Source organism: Cygnus olor, chromosome 15 (genome assembly GCF_009769625.2).
Source record: "Cygnus olor isolate bCygOlo1 chromosome 15, bCygOlo1.pri.v2, whole genome shotgun sequence".
In the NCBI taxonomy this organism is placed as follows: Eukaryota; Metazoa; Chordata; class Aves; order Anseriformes; family Anatidae; genus Cygnus; species Cygnus olor.
Window position 1 is genome coordinate 5,462,824 of NC_049183.1, and position 14,550 is coordinate 5,477,373.

Consider the following 14,550-nt stretch of genomic DNA (forward strand, 5'->3'; position numbering starts at 1 on the left):
GACGTGGTCTGATGAGGCTGTGGGGTGAGCCGGGGCAGCTCTACACCCCCGGGACCATTGGACACCCTGGGGAAGTCACAGGGGTGGGCCTGGGGCTGTCCCACCCAGGACAGTGGGACATCCTGGGTGCTGCAGAGCCAGGGGGGCCGGTTCCCCCTTTGGGTGGCCATACAGGGGGCCTGCCCCATCTGTGTCCCCTCCACCAGGGAGTGCCCCTGCTCAGGGTCTCCTCCCTTGGCTGTGACACTTCTGGGCACCAAAATGTCCCCAGGATATGGGGCCACCCCAGCTTGTCCTCCTTGGTTAGTGTGGACGGGGCCATGCCAGGACACTGCACCTGGCCAAGGGGACAACAGGGGCCACCTGCAGCATGGCTGGGAGCGGGCTCACTCCTGTCACCACCCCGGGGTGTCCAGGGCTGCGATGGCCACCAGGGCTGGGTGACAGCCCCCCTGGGGACACCCCCGTGGGGACAGGACATCATCAGAGGAGAGACCCCCCCAGGTCCTCACTGGTGCCACTGGGAAAAAGATGTGCGACCTTGGGACGAGGCCACAGACCCACACGTCCCCTGTCACAGTCCCCTCCAGCACCTTTTCCTGCAGTTGTCACCCACTGGACAGGGCGGGGGTGACCAGGGCTGCCCTGTCCCCGTACAAGGGGACACCTGAGTGCCAGCAGCCCCCAGCCCGACCAGCTGCCCCTGCCGTCGCCCCGCTGGCTGCTCTCCCCTCTTTGCACGAGGGACAGGGACAGTGGCACACCGTGGGGACGCGGCAACCTCCGGCCCTGCTGTGGGGTGGGATGAGGGTGTGTGTGAGTGTTGCACGCACCTCTCCTCCCCCCAAACACCCTCCTGCTGCCAGCTCGAAACCCGAAACCCGACCCGCCTTATAAATAATGGAGGCGGCCGGATCCGGGCAGTTACATCAGCCTCCCCAGGGCCCGGCCCGGTGGCAGCCAGCCGAGCCAGTCCCACTGGCTCCTATGGGGCTGTGTGATGGGAAGGGAGAGAGGAAGGGGTTAAACATGGCAACTAACCAGTTCCTTCCAGTCTGGGGAGCACTGGTGCAGCCAGGCCCCACACTGGGGGTGCTGAGTGGGTGCAGCACTGGGAATGAGTGGGGCAAGAGTGGGGCAGTGATGGGGCATCTCCCGGCTGTGGGTCCTGCTGCCAGCAGCAGGACGGGGCCAGACCCCCTGCTTAGCACCCTTCCCTCGATGGGGGCAGCTGGCACAGGCCCTCACAGCACCCTGGGGTGCTGGGTGGTCCCCAGTGCGCCTCGCCGTGGCAGGGGCTGCCAGCAGGGCTGGGACTACCAGGCGAGAGGGTTCAGCTCCGGGATCGCTGGTCTGCCAGTGCCCTGGTGGGGAAAGAGAGCAAACGTCCATATGTGCATCTGTCCTTTTGTCCATCCACCCCTGCATCTATCCCTGGATCTAACCCTCCATCTGTCCACCCATCCGTCTCTCCCTCCATCCATCTGTCCCTGCAACCATCCCTTCATCTATCCCTCCAACCCTCCAGCTGTCCCTGCATCCATCCCTGCATCCATCCCTCCATCATTTTGTCCATCCCTCCATCTACCCCCCCCATCCCTCCGTCCCTGTGTCCACCTGTCCATCCCTCCACCACTTCCTCCATCCGTCTGTCCTGGGGCAAACCACCTATACCTCCATCTGTCCTTCCATCTATCCATCCATCTGCACCTCCATCTCTCCATCTGTCCCTGCACCCATCCCTCCATCCTTTCCTCCATCCATCCATCTGTCCCTGCATCTATCCATTCATCTTTCCGTCCATACATCCGTGCCTGCATCCATCCCTCCATCCCTCCCTCCATCCATCCATCCATCCCTCCCTCCCTCCTTCCTTCCATCCATCCCTCCCTCCTTTTTCCTTCCTTCCATCCCTCCCTCCCTCCCTCCCTCCCTCCCTCCCTCCTTCCATCCCTCCATCCCTCCATCTCCCATCTGTCCTGCATCCATCCCTCCATCCCTCCATCTCTCCTCCCTACGCCTCTCCCTCCCTCCCTCCCTCCCTCCCTCCTTCCCCCATCCCTCCCCCCTTCCAGCCGTGCCTCCAGCCCCCCCCCGGCCCTGCCCGCGCTCCCCCCGGGGCCGGCTCCTGCACCCTCACCTGGGCGCTCCCCTCCGGTGCCGCGGGGGCCGGGCTGCGACGGTGCCGTTACCGCTACCGGCGGCTCCGGGGCTCTTTAACGGGCGGCGGTGCCGGCCCGGGAGGGTGCGGGCGCGGGTGCGGGCGTGCAGCCGCGCGTGTGCGTGTGCGCGGCGCGTGCGAGCCGCTCGCAGCCTCCAGCCCGGGCTGCCCGGCACCGATCCGGATCCGGCCCTTCCTTTCTCCCCTCCCCGCCGTTCTTTTTGTCGCCTTGAGGCCCGGCGGCCCCGCGGCCGAGCGGTGAGGCTGGGCAGGCACCGAGCCCCCACCTTCCTCCTCCTCCTCCTCCTCCTCCTCCTCCCCCACCTCCTCCTCTTCCTCCTCCTCCTCCTCCTCTCCTCCTTCCCCGCTTCTCCTCCCGATGTCTCCCCGCACATGAAAGGAGCGGCTGTCGGCGCACGGCATGGCATGAGCTAGGCGAGCTGGAGGTAAGCAGCCCCCCCTTTTCTCGTCGTCGTCCCCCCCCCGCCGCCGCCGCCGCCGCTCGGCTCCCTTCGCTCTCGGGCAACCATTGCGACACAAAGCCCGCACCGCCACCGCCACCGGCTCGGCACGGCCCCGCCGGGCGGGGAGGGGGCTGGGGCCGCAGCCCCCGGTGCTGGATCCCGCAGCCCCGTTATATAACGGCGGCGGAGCGGGCCCCGCGCTCCCGGCTCGGCGTTGGGGGGGGGGGGGGGGGCGCGGAGAGAAACGGGGGGGGGGGGCACCGGAGCATGGGGTCCCCGAGGGTTGGGGGCAGCACGGCAGCGGGGGGGCTGTTTTGGGGTGGGGGCTTGGGGATGAGCGTGGTTGTCGGTGTGGGGACGGGGGCAGCCCGCGGTGGGGGTGCTGCCCGCCCCCCCCCCCCGCGGTCCCTGAAGCACCCTCAGGCTCCTCACCCACCCCGGTGGCATCGTGGGGCAAAACAGCCCCATCACCCCGTTACCCTAAAATCCCAGCACCCCTTCGCCCTGGCACCCCAGCATCCAAGCACCCCCACACCATGAGACACCAGTAGCCTGTCACCCTAAAACCCCAACAGCCTGTCACCCCATCACCCTGGCACCCAAGTGCCCAGGCACCCTGTCACCCCAACATCCTGGCATGCCAACATCCCAGCACCCTGACAACCCAGCACCCTGGTACCCTGGCAAACCCCAACCCTAAAACCCCAGCACCCTGACACCCTGGCACCACATCACCCTGGCACCCTTGCACTCTGGCTCCCCAGCATCCCAGCACTGAGACACTAGGGGATCCCAGCACCCTGCTATCCCACCACCCTAAAGTCCCAAAACCCCATCACCCTGGAGCTCCATCCCTGGCACCCAAGCACCCTGGCACCCCAACATCCTGGCGCCCAAACTACCTGACACCATAGCACCCCATCACGCTGGTACCCTGCCACCCTAAAACCCCAACACCCTGGCACCCCATCACCCTGGTACTCTGACACCCTATCACCTTGGTACCCTGACACCAGGCACCCTGACACCCCATTACCCCGTAACCCCGACACCCCAGCACTCTGACACCATGGCACCCCAGCATCCTGGCGCCCCGGCACCCCCAACACCCCAGTGGGGTTATCCTCTGCTGTGGGGTGACAGAAGCCATGGGGACTGGGGGCAGCCCCCTCCCGTCACCGTCACTCCCAGGGTTCAGGGGCACGCAGGGACAGGCCCCGGACAGGGGTGGAGCCCAAGGGGCTGATGCTGGCAGCAGGGCCGCAGCTCGGTGTGGGGCACCCTATAGTGGCTCAGGAAGCCGAGGACAGACCCCGTGGTGGGGCAAGCTGGGCGAGGTGACAGGGGAAACTGAGGCACAGGTTTGCGAGCTGCGGCTGGATCCAGGCAGTCCTTATGGCCCCAGAAGTGGGGGAGCCTGGGAGTGTTGTGGGGGATCGCTTGGCCCCACTGTGCCCCAGTGCCAGGTCTGGTGGCACTGGAGGGAGATGGCAACGTCCAAGTGACAGAGGCTGGTGGTAGCGTCCCTGTGGTGGGGACACTTTGGCAGTGGTCCCGGGCTGGGGGCCGAGGCGCGGGGCTCTGGGCGCCTCCGTGGTGGCCGGGGGGGGTTCGGTGGGCGCACAGCAGGAGCTGTGTGGTGCTGGCATTTCCCCTCCTCTGGAAGCTCGGAGCTGATTTCACTCCGGCTACCAGGAAGAGGGAGGGAGGTGGCTTTGGAGTGGGGAGGACTCGCTTCAGCATCCATTTTTAATGAGATAGATATCTATTTTTCCCCGAGTTGGCTTCCCCCACATCGATCCCTCTCCCATCCTCCGGGTCTGTTTTCCTCTCCGTGGCGGCAGGGATGCGGCGGTGGAGCCTCCCGGTGCTGGGAACCTCCTGGTCCCCTAAATCCTGCTCCTGGGGTGCAGGGCCCTTGCTTGGGCTGGGTGGCACGTGTGGGGAAGCAGGTGGGGGGAGAGGGTCCCCTGTCCCCTCCAGGGGGGTCACCTGCGTCTTGCCCATCCCATGGGGACATGGCCATGGTCCAGCCTGAAAGAAGGGAGGCCGGGGTCTCCCTCAGGAACCTGCTGGTTTTGGGGGCTGGAGGCTGTGTTCATGCTGTGCTGGGAGCAGGCTGGGGCCCCTTTGGCAGCATCCCACCCCCACCAAACCTCTGCCCACCTGGCACAGGGATGGGCACGCTCACCCAGGTGCTCCAGGGACAGGAGAGCTTTTGGGGAAGGGGCAGGCGGGCAGAAGGCGTTCCTCGGGGTTTCTCCCTGCTGGAGGTGTGACCGTGCCCAGCTCTGGCTCCTGGATGAGCAGGAGGCTGTGGGGCGGTCCCACAAGCAGGCTCAGGGCATCACACTGACCCATGGAGCCCCAGTAGTCCCCATTGCATGGGGTCAGCGTTGGTGGGGAAATTGAGGCAGGTGGTTAGAGGGCACGGAGCACCAGGGTGGCACTGCCACCTGTCACAGGGCCATGGCCTCGGTCACAGGACAGTACCCAACAGCTTTTTGAGCCTATGGCAGCACTGAGCAGCCACACAGCACCCTGCAGCAAGAAGTCCCGTGGCTGAACACCACAGGACCCCCCCATGCTGCACATCCTCATGGGCACTGGGTTTGGGGCAGGGCTCAGGCCGTGCTGGTGGCCTCTCTGAGCTGGTGCTGCCACACCAATGGCATGGCAAGGCGCTGGTTTTGGTGGTGGTGGCCCCTGTCCCAGAGGTACCCAGGGAAGACACCGGTGTCCCAGGGACTGGGACTCAGGGACAGCCACAAGCCAGGTGCAGCCTCCTGGCTCCTCTCTCCTCGATGACCACAGACGGGCCTTGCCCTATTTCTCGCCTGTTCCCAGGGCCAAAAGGGGCAATGAGTAGGGCTGCACCATGCCAGGCATGTTGTGGCTGTGGCACAAGAGGAGCTGCTCCCCTTTCACTGTGCCGTGGTCAGTGGGGAGCAGGGAAAAGCTTGGCTGAGGGACAGGGAAGCGTGAGCATCCTCCCTGTGGCAGTGAGGTCCTGTAACTCGAGGGGGGGCTGGAGGAGGTGGGCCCAGGTCAGCCACAGTCATGGTCCAACTCTGCCCTGGTCTGTGTGTAGGTGTTTGCTCGCGACCATCCCATGCTCCCCTTGTGTGGGTGATTCCTCCCCCATGTCCTTGTGGGACATGGAGCTGCCTGGGATAGGGAGGAGGACAGGGCTTGACGTATTTGGGAGCTTTGGGTCTCAGCAGTGGCACATCACTGGAGAATTGCATGCTCCAGGCCATGCTCAGCTTTCCAGCTTGACCAGGCACATCCACACTCCCGGGGCTAAATCACTGTGTTGGGCAGCCATGGCTGGGGCCAGCACCGCTCCGCACCCCCCAGGGCACCAAAGGGATGAACCCTGCCACAAGTAGACAACAGAATAGCCAGAGGGGCCCCCACTGCCTGCTGCTGGGAAGTTTTGCCTTCTGTTGTTTTTCCAGGGCCTCCTGAGCCTCTTTGCCTGCTGCAAGGTGGGATGAGCTCTGTGGCATTGTTGGGAGCTGGTAGGGGAGCTCCTGGCCTCCCAGAGAGCTCTCAGGGTAATCTTAGGAAGGAGTTTCCCAGCTCCCATCACACAATCAGCAGGTCCCTGGGCCAAGCAGAGTGAAGGGAAGCGGAGGCTCTTCCCCACTGTGAACTCCTGGCTTGTGCAGTGGGGGAATGAATGGTGCTGAGTTTGGAGCCGTGCTCTGAGCCTCTCTCCCAGCTGACGTGTGTGAGTCCAGGCCTGGGAGGGCTGATCCGCGTGTGCACACACACACGCACGTGTACAGGCAGCCTCTCTCCATCTACGCACCCCTGCTGTCCCTCCATTCCTAGGGGAGCAGGGGCTCCTCCAGGGCCTTCTGCGGCTGCTCTGCATTGCCAGGGTGCTCCAAGTGCTCCGCGGGGACGGACGTACACCCCTCTGACTGCACACGGTACAGGCGATGGTCTGACCTGATGCAGTCAGAGCAGGAAACAGCTTGCACACTGCTGAGCACTGCTGGGGAGGGAGATCTTTGTAGTGGGATGTCTTTATTATTACCATGTGCTCTGGTCGACAGGTTCAGCCCCCAGAGCAAGAGCCTGCCTGGCACTGCTGCTGGCTGGGGCTGTAGCGTACAGCTGACAGTCCCGGGGAGCTGTTACCCTCGAGACTGCCGGACAAAAGCTTTGGCTGTGTGCTCTGCCACAGCACTCTGTCTTGGGTGCGTTTTCTCCGCCTGTAGAGCAACTTGATTTGCTGCATTAGTAAAAATAGATGGGCTAATGAATTCAGCTGATGCAACCCTGCGCGCGTGTGTGTGTGTGCGTGCATGCGCTTATCTGTTTGTGTGTGTGTATGTGCATGTATATGTGCGTCTGAATGTCAAGGCTCATGCAAGGTGCATCTACCAGACCCTGGGGCTCCGATGGGCTGTGTGCGTGTGTGTGTCCATGCATGTCTGTTTGTGCATGTGTGTGTGTGCAGGAAGCCGTGAGCGATGGCTGCTCGCTGCCGAGCAGCTCTCTGTCACTGAAGCAGCGCCTCTACAAATAATAATTTTGCATCAGCCTTGGATTCCAGCAGGGCAGTAACAGGGCTTCAGGGGAGGCTGGCAGGGCAGCGGGGGGGCTCGCGGGAGGTGGTGAAGAGATCGGGACCTCGCGGGGGCTATTTGGGGGGGGGGGGGGGCTTCAGGGGCCTGCTGCCGGGGGCGGGGGGGGGGAGCTGTCCGTGGTGCTGAACGGCCCTCAGGAGCTGTCCGTGGTGCTGAACTAGACGGGGGCCATGAGCGGAGTCTGATCGCTGTCCGTGGTGCTGAACGGGGCCGCGGTTCTGAACGAGGCCCCCCGGGCTCTGTCCGTGGTGCTGAGCCCCCGATCTGTCCGTGGTGCTGAGCCCTCTGTCTGTCCGTGGTGCTGAACGGCCCGGGACCGCTGAACGGGGCCTGGCTGCCGTCCGTGGTGTTGAACGGCCCGGCCCGGCCCCGTTCCCCAGGGACCCCAAACCTAGCCAGCCCGGGGTCAGCCGGAGACAGCCCCGTAGCCTCCAAGCCCGCGGATCCAGAGTCCACCGTGACCTTTCCTGCGGGACAGCAGTGTGATCCAGTGAGTCTCTGCCACAGCCTGCAGCGTCCCAATGAGCACCCACATCAGGGTGGTGCTAACAGGGTGACTGATCGTACTGCCCCTCTCTCGAGGCCCTAATCCCTCCTCACTGCCACATGGAGACCGTAAATTCTCCAACGGCGTGGGCAAACCCTGGTTGCTTTTATTCTATCCATCCCAGCTTCCTCATCACCCATGTAATGTTTGTAGTGACAGGCTCTTAGACCCTCTTCTTTATTCTCTCTTCCTGCGTCAAATCCGCCCCCCACCACTGCATCATTGCTCATTGTGGATGAGAAAACCCTCATGAATGAAGTGATTTCTCTGGCAATGACATTTCCTGTGAAATGTGCACCTTGGAATGAATTCGGGGGACTAAAAGACTTTGACCTTTGCTTTTGTCATGTTTCCTCCCACTGTGACTTGGGAGCTGGTATTGCACTGCTGGTAGACACCACCACCATGAGGTCTGTGAGAGCAGAGGGGGGTTGCTGTGAGGGGCTCTGAGGCTGGGTCCTTCCTGCGAGAGCCCACAGTAAGGATGGTTGTACCAGGTATTGAAATCTCCTGAGAGAGGAGGAAAGGCCAGGTCTATGCTCTTCTGCTTTGGGGTGGCCAAAAAGCATTTGGAGATGTCTGCAGAGCTTTTGGAACATCAGAAGGCACAAAGGAGTCAAACCACGGCTTGAGAGTGAAGGGCTCTGTATTGACTTCTCCAAGTCTGTCCCAGTGGGTTAGGGGCCTGGGACAGGGCAGGGTGTTCTCTGTGTGTCCCAGCACATGGAAGCTCTGATCTCTGCAGGACGGGATGCTTGTACTTTGTACAGTGAAGCAACACGGCCTCTCCCCTGGGCCAGAGGAGTCTGGGGGGCTGCTGCATCGCTGACCACAGCCAGGGGCTTCCCTGCAGCTGGGGGGGGGAAGATCCCAGCGCTGCCCCATGGTGCCAGAGACAGAGGAGAGCGGTGATCAGACCAACACACCTCCCCGGTCTGTGCTCCCTGCCCATCTCCTCCAGGATGGTGTCCTCGCCAGGCATGGCCCTGCTCCTTTCAGGGTGGTAGGAGCCCCCAAATCCTTGGCTACTCCCTTCCCTGGAGAGGTGTGGCCACGTACAGAGCCTGGCTGGATGCAGCCATCTCCCTGCCTGTCCAGTCTCCCGCTGACCATGCCTGGAGCCTGCCTGTGCCCAGAGGGCCTACATCGCTGGCCGTGTTTCTATATGAAGTGACTTCCCAGCTCATTCATGGTTTGCGATATCTGTGAGCCAGACAGGCAGCCTCAGTGCCAGGGGCAGGGGGACCTGGCTCAGCTTTCCAAAGCAGGACTGTGAGCGCCACTGATTCCGGCCCCTGGAGCCCTGCCCTGGGGACAAACCTTGGTCTGAGCTGGTTGTAACTGTTGCCAACACCTCCTTCTGGCTGAATTTCAGTCCAAGGGTTGTCAGCATCTTTCTCCTGCTGTGACTGTCCCCTGCGGGAGCCCCTGCCCCTGGGTTGCTCTCCCACGTCTGGAGGCCCCGGGCTGCCCCTCTCCCACCACCTGGCCTCTCCCCGGAGGCAGCCGGCATGGCGAATTGCTCTCGCTGTGGGCTCTGTGCCGGAGCGACAGCCTTTCTGTGCCACGTGGTAATTATCTGTTTTGATTTGTGTTGTAGCGCTGTGTTAGACACCCTGGTGCATGTTCTGTTTGCTTCCCTAATTGCTGCCAAGCTCGGAGCCACTGGTTTTAAGTTTCTTTCCTTTTTCCCCTCCTCTTCTCCTGCTTTCAAGCAAATTTAACACATGTCCAAGCATCAGAGCCCCAAACCCTCCGTAGGGCCGAGTAAGTGGAGGCAGCGGAGGCTGCATCCGAGAGGGGAGCGGCGCCAGGCTGTCTGCGCAGGGCCAGCTCTGTCCCCGGAGGAAAGGCTCAGGCGGTGCCGATGCCACCACTGCTGCGCCGGCCTGCCTGTGGACACGGGCTGCTCGCGCCTTCAGCGCTCACTGCCACTGCCGTCCTGCTTCCCCTCCACCCAGCCAGCGGCTCAGCGGGGCAAACAGGCAGAAAACTGCCCCTTAAAGTGTGGGGCAAAGCCTGGAGCTCAGCCTTGCCATCCTGCTGGGGAGTCTCCAGGAGGTGCTGCACACCCTAACCATGCCGCTTGCAGTTGCCCATGCTGTGGGGCTCGTTTTGGGGGGGCTGCTCCCCTCCGCCTGGTCCAGCAGGGCACAGAGATGCTGTGAGGCTCACGGTGATGGGCTGGGGGCAGCAGGGGAGGTTGCCATCTGTGCCCTGGGGCTGTCAGGATGCAGCACAGAGGCTGGCTCAGCTGGACACTGTCCCCAGGGTGGGACAGCCCCAGGCCATCAGCACCATGCTCACCGGCCGGGACGCTGCTCACTCGGTGCCATCGGTCACCAGCAAGACAAGGGCTTTTACCCCTTGGTTCCTGGGGGCAAAAATGTCCCTTCCCTGGGCTCCAGCTCCTCCCGGTCTGCCAGGGCTTAGCCCACTCCAGCCTCTGCCCAAGCTGGGCCCTGCAGGCGGAACAGGACCCAGTCCTTTGGCAGGGCTTGGCCCCGGTGAGTGCGGTGCGCAGGGTGCCAGCACGACAGGCATGGCACCGGTGGGACCCCATGCCAGGCACCAGCCAGGGGCGGGGAGGGAGGTTGAGCCCCCATCAATTATTCACCTCTGTGTTTATAGAGGGAAATGTGTTTAATAATGCATGGCAGGGTGTGGCAGGGCCGTTTGAAAGCCTGCCTCGCTGCAGCTGAAATATTTATTGGCCTGTTTGCTGCGGTGCCACCCCGAGACGCGGCGCCTGGCCGGCACGGGCTTGCCAGCACAGCACGCGCAGGCTCTACCACTGCCCCAGCCCCATCCCGGCCCCATCCCGGCCCCGGCCATGCCTTCCATGCTTCCCGGGGAGCCCGGTGCTCGCCAGCGACCACTCATAACCCCCCTGTGTTGCAGAGAGACCCGTGGAAGATGTCGAACCCGAGAAACGGCGACACCAAGCCCCCATGTTTGCCCCGCAATGGACTGGTGAAGATCCCCACGCAGCCCAACGGCCTCGGCTCCGCCAGCATCACCAAAGGCACCCCCGCCGTGAAAAACCGCCTGTGCCAGCCTTCTTCCGTGCCTGCCATCCTCAGCCCGGCCTTAGCCCCCCGCAGCGACCTGCCCATCCCCAGCCTGGCCTCACCGCTCTCCCTGGCCACTCTGGCCGGCGTCTCGTCCCCTCCCGGCGCCTCCCTGGTGGGACTGAACTCGAGCGAGGCCACCCCGGGGGCAGAGCACCCCTCACCGGAGCGGCTGCCTGGCTCGCCCTCAGAGAGGCAGCTGGCGGTGGACGAGAAGATCCTCAACCGCCTCTTCTGGTACTTTTCGGCATGCGAGAAGTGCGTGCTGGCGCAGGTGTGCAAGGCGTGGCGGCGGGTGCTCTACCAGCCCAAGTTCTGGGTGGGCCTGACGCCCGTCCTGCACACCAAAGAGCTCTACAACGTCCTGCCCGGGGGGGAGAAGGAGTTCGTCAGCCTGCAGGGCTTCGCCGTGCGGGGCTTCGACGGCTTCTGCCTCGTGGGCGTCTCCGACCTGGACATTTGTGAGTTCATTGACAACTACCCCCTGTCCAAGAAGGGGGTCAAGTCCATGAGCCTTAAGAGGTCGACCATCACGGACGCGGGGCTGGAGGTAGGTGGCCTCGGCGCCGGTGAGGTGTCCGGGGACGGAGGTGGGTAAGATGCCTGGCCGGTGGCATCGCGGGTCACCCCAATGGGATGTCCCCATGGATGTCCCCAGTGCTCAGCCCTGCAGACTGCTTGCACCCAAAGGAGGGCAAGGTTTTGGGGGTACAAGGCTTGGTTCCCCTCCATGTGGCAATGCCCTCAGGCGACGTGGAGCCCGGTGACACAACGGGCCCAACCTTCCTGCCACCACGGTGGCACCTGGGAACACACCTGCTACAGCCTGCACCACCGAGAGCTTTCTTTGGCCCCACCAAGGGTGCAGACCACCCATGGGTACACCCAGCTACATGGAGCCAGCACCCACCTCGTCCAGCAGGCAGGTGGCATCACCACGCTGCCGGTTCCTGGACCCCTGCCCATGGTCTGGGCACTGGCTGGGTGCAGGGCTGCTCTCCCAAGATTTTGGGGGGGAGGTGTTCACCCCCGCCACCCACGGGTGCTCCTACAGCCTTTACCCATCCCTGCTGTGAAAGCGGATGGTGCGGCCGGGGCTGGGGCAGGGGGAAGAGCCGGGGGGGCTCCGGGCTGAGCTGGGGGAGATGTGGGGTGCCCTGACCGCCCGCCCCTCACCAGGTGATGCTGGAGCAGATGCAGGGCGTGGTGCGGCTGGAGCTCTCGGGCTGCAACGACTTCACGGAGGCCGGGCTGTGGTCGAGCCTCAACGCCCGCATCACGGCGCTGAGCGTCAGCGACTGCATCAACGTGGCCGACGACGCCATCGCCGCCATCTCGCAGCTCCTGCCCAACCTCGCCGAGCTCAACCTGCAGGCCTACCACGTGACGGACACGGCGCTCGCCTACTTCACCGCCAAGCAGGGCTACACCACCCACACCCTGCGCCTCAACTCCTGCTGGGAGATCACCAACCACGGCGTGGTCAACATGGTGCACAGCCTGCCCAACCTGAGCGTCCTCAGCCTCTCGGGCTGCTCCAAGGTGACGGATGACGGCGTGGAGCTGGTGGCCGAGAACCTGCGCAAGCTGCGCAGCCTCGACCTGTCCTGGTGCCCTCGCATCACCGACATGGCCCTGGAGTACATCGCCTGCGACCTGCACAAGCTGGAGGAGCTGGTGCTCGACAGGTATGGGGCCGTGCCTGGTGGCCGTGGTCTGGGGACGCGTCACCTCCTTGTCCCGTGTCCCCGTCACCTCCTTGTCCCGTGTCCCCATCACCTCCTTGTCCCGTGTCCCCACAGGTGTGTGCGGATCACCGACACCGGGCTCAGCTACCTGTCCACCATGTCGTCCCTGCGGAGCCTCTACCTGCGCTGGTGCTGCCAGGTACGGGAGGACGGGGCTGAGCTGCCCGCCCTGGGAGCCCGTGGCCGTGCCCAGTGCAGGGGACAGGAGGGAGGTGGCACTGGCTTGGGGATGGGGCAGGAGCTCAGGGCGGGCGTCCTGGGGCTGCTGGAGAGCCCTGGGCAGGAAGGGTGACGTGGGGCTGGGAACACGGGGAGGGGTGGGGGGCACCTGTGGGTTGAGCGGGACTCAGTTCCATCACCCTGCCTCAGCACCCAGTCCCACCAGTGTCCCAGCACCATGTCCCACCAGTGTCCCATCAGTGTTCCATCACCCCATCCCATCACCCTGACCCACCACGATGCCCCACTGCCCTGTGCCATCACCCTGTCCTGTCTCCCAACCCACTACCCTATTCCATCACCCCATCCCACCACCTATTCCACTACCCCATCCCATCACCCTGTCCCACCACCCCGTCCCACCACCCCACCCCGGCTCAGCCCCCGGTGCCGTGGATGCTGTACCCCATTTCTGGCACCTCTGCCTGCCCCCATCCCGGTCCCACTCCCGTTTCTTTTCCAGGTGCAGGATTTTGGCCTGAAGCACCTCCTGGGCATGGGCAGCCTGCGCCTCCTGTCCCTCGCCGGTGAGACCCGAGCACGAGGCTGGGGAGGCCGGGGAGGGGGAGGAGAGGCCGGGCACGGGGACAGTGCCAGCCCTTGGGGACACCCAGCACCTCCCTTCCCAGCACCGCGGGGGCTCCTGCAGCCCAGGGACACCCCCAAACCCCCTGGCACCCGCACGGGGGTGGCCGGGGCCGTGACGGTGGCACTGTCCCCTTGCAGGCTGCCCCTTGCTGACCACCACGGGCCTGTCGGGGCTGGTGCAGCTGCAGGAGCTGGAGGAGCTGGAGCTCACCAACTGCCCCGGAGCCACCCCCGAGCTCTTCAAGTACTTCTCCCAGCACCTGCCCTGCTGCATGGTCATCGAGTAGCGCCCGCCCGCCAGGGACCGGCCCCCCCCAGACCCAGCCGCGCCGCCAGCTGACGTCACCCGACCGATTTCTTGCTGTCTGCGGGATTTGGGGGGGGGGGGACACGCAAGAGACGCTGCCGACTCGACCGACCCACGTGTAAAGAACCCCCCCCCCCCCACCCCGTTTCGACGCCCCGGATGCCAGCATCCCCCCCCCCCCCCCAACACCACCGCAGCTGACGAGGGGCCCGGGCCCGGTGAGAGGAGGAGGAGGAGGCTTCTTTTTTGGCACCCCTGGGTGCTTGGACGGACGGGTGCCCGGGACCCCCGCACAGAGCCACAGGCACCCCCGGATCTGAGAGACGAGCCAACCCCCCCGTGCTGTGCGCCCCCCCCCCTTCCTGCCCCTGGACCGTCCATAGGATGCTTTCCTCCGCCCTCGCATGCTCGCTTGCTTCAGTCTCGTGGCACGGCGGGGGGGGACAGTGACAAGTGGCACCCGCCACCCTGCCGCCCCCCAGCCCCTTCCCCCCCCCCCCCCCAAACAGCTCTGCCAGCCAGCCCGTGGCCCTGTTCACCCCCCCCCCACGTCCCCAGGCCGCTGCCGCTGCACCCCAAATTCCACCGGGGTCAGTGGGGTGATGCCCCCCCGCTGTCGGGGCCGTCACCCCGTTACTGCCTGGGGAGAAGCGGGGGGGGGCAAGGGGCCACCGCCGTTGTGCGCACGCCCATGGGACGTGGCACTCGGCGCCCAGCGCTGTGACCCGTCCGGCTGGGACGGGCACATCCCGGGGGGGGGTTCCCGGGGGGGGGCTTGGGGACCGTCCCCTTGCCCTGCTGCGGCTCCCGGGTGGCGGGGGGACAGCGGTGACGCCACGCC

General features: G+C 64.7%; 1 protein-coding gene across 1 annotated transcript; it reads left to right on the forward strand.

Moving 5' to 3' along the window:
- Nucleotides 1-2,249: 2,249 nt before the first annotated feature.
- On the forward strand, nt 2,250-14,083 carry FBXL16 (F-box and leucine rich repeat protein 16). The gene is made up of 6 exons (XM_040574475.1): nt 2,250-2,607; nt 10,678-11,397; nt 12,027-12,535; nt 12,650-12,734; nt 13,278-13,341; nt 13,541-14,083. The coding sequence occupies exons 2-6, from the start codon at nt 10,693-10,695 to the stop codon at nt 13,687-13,689; spliced, it is 1,512 nt and encodes a 503-aa protein (XP_040430409.1). The 5' UTR covers nt 2,250-2,607; nt 10,678-10,692; the 3' UTR covers nt 13,690-14,083.
- Nucleotides 14,084-14,550: the final 467 nt, after the last annotated feature.

Bases quoted from the DNA above. Each gene is read 5' to 3' on its own strand.
- FBXL16 (XM_040574475.1), top strand. From the start codon at position 10,693: ATGTCGAACCCGAGAAACGGCGACACCAAGCCCCCATGTTTGCCCCGC. The intron at 11,398-12,026 runs GTAGGTGGCCTC...GCCCCTCACCAG, and splicing joins TCACGGACGCGGGGCTGGAG to GTGATGCTGGAGCAGATGCA. The intron at 12,536-12,649 runs GTATGGGGCCGT...GTGTCCCCACAG, and splicing joins GAGGAGCTGGTGCTCGACAG to GTGTGTGCGGATCACCGACA.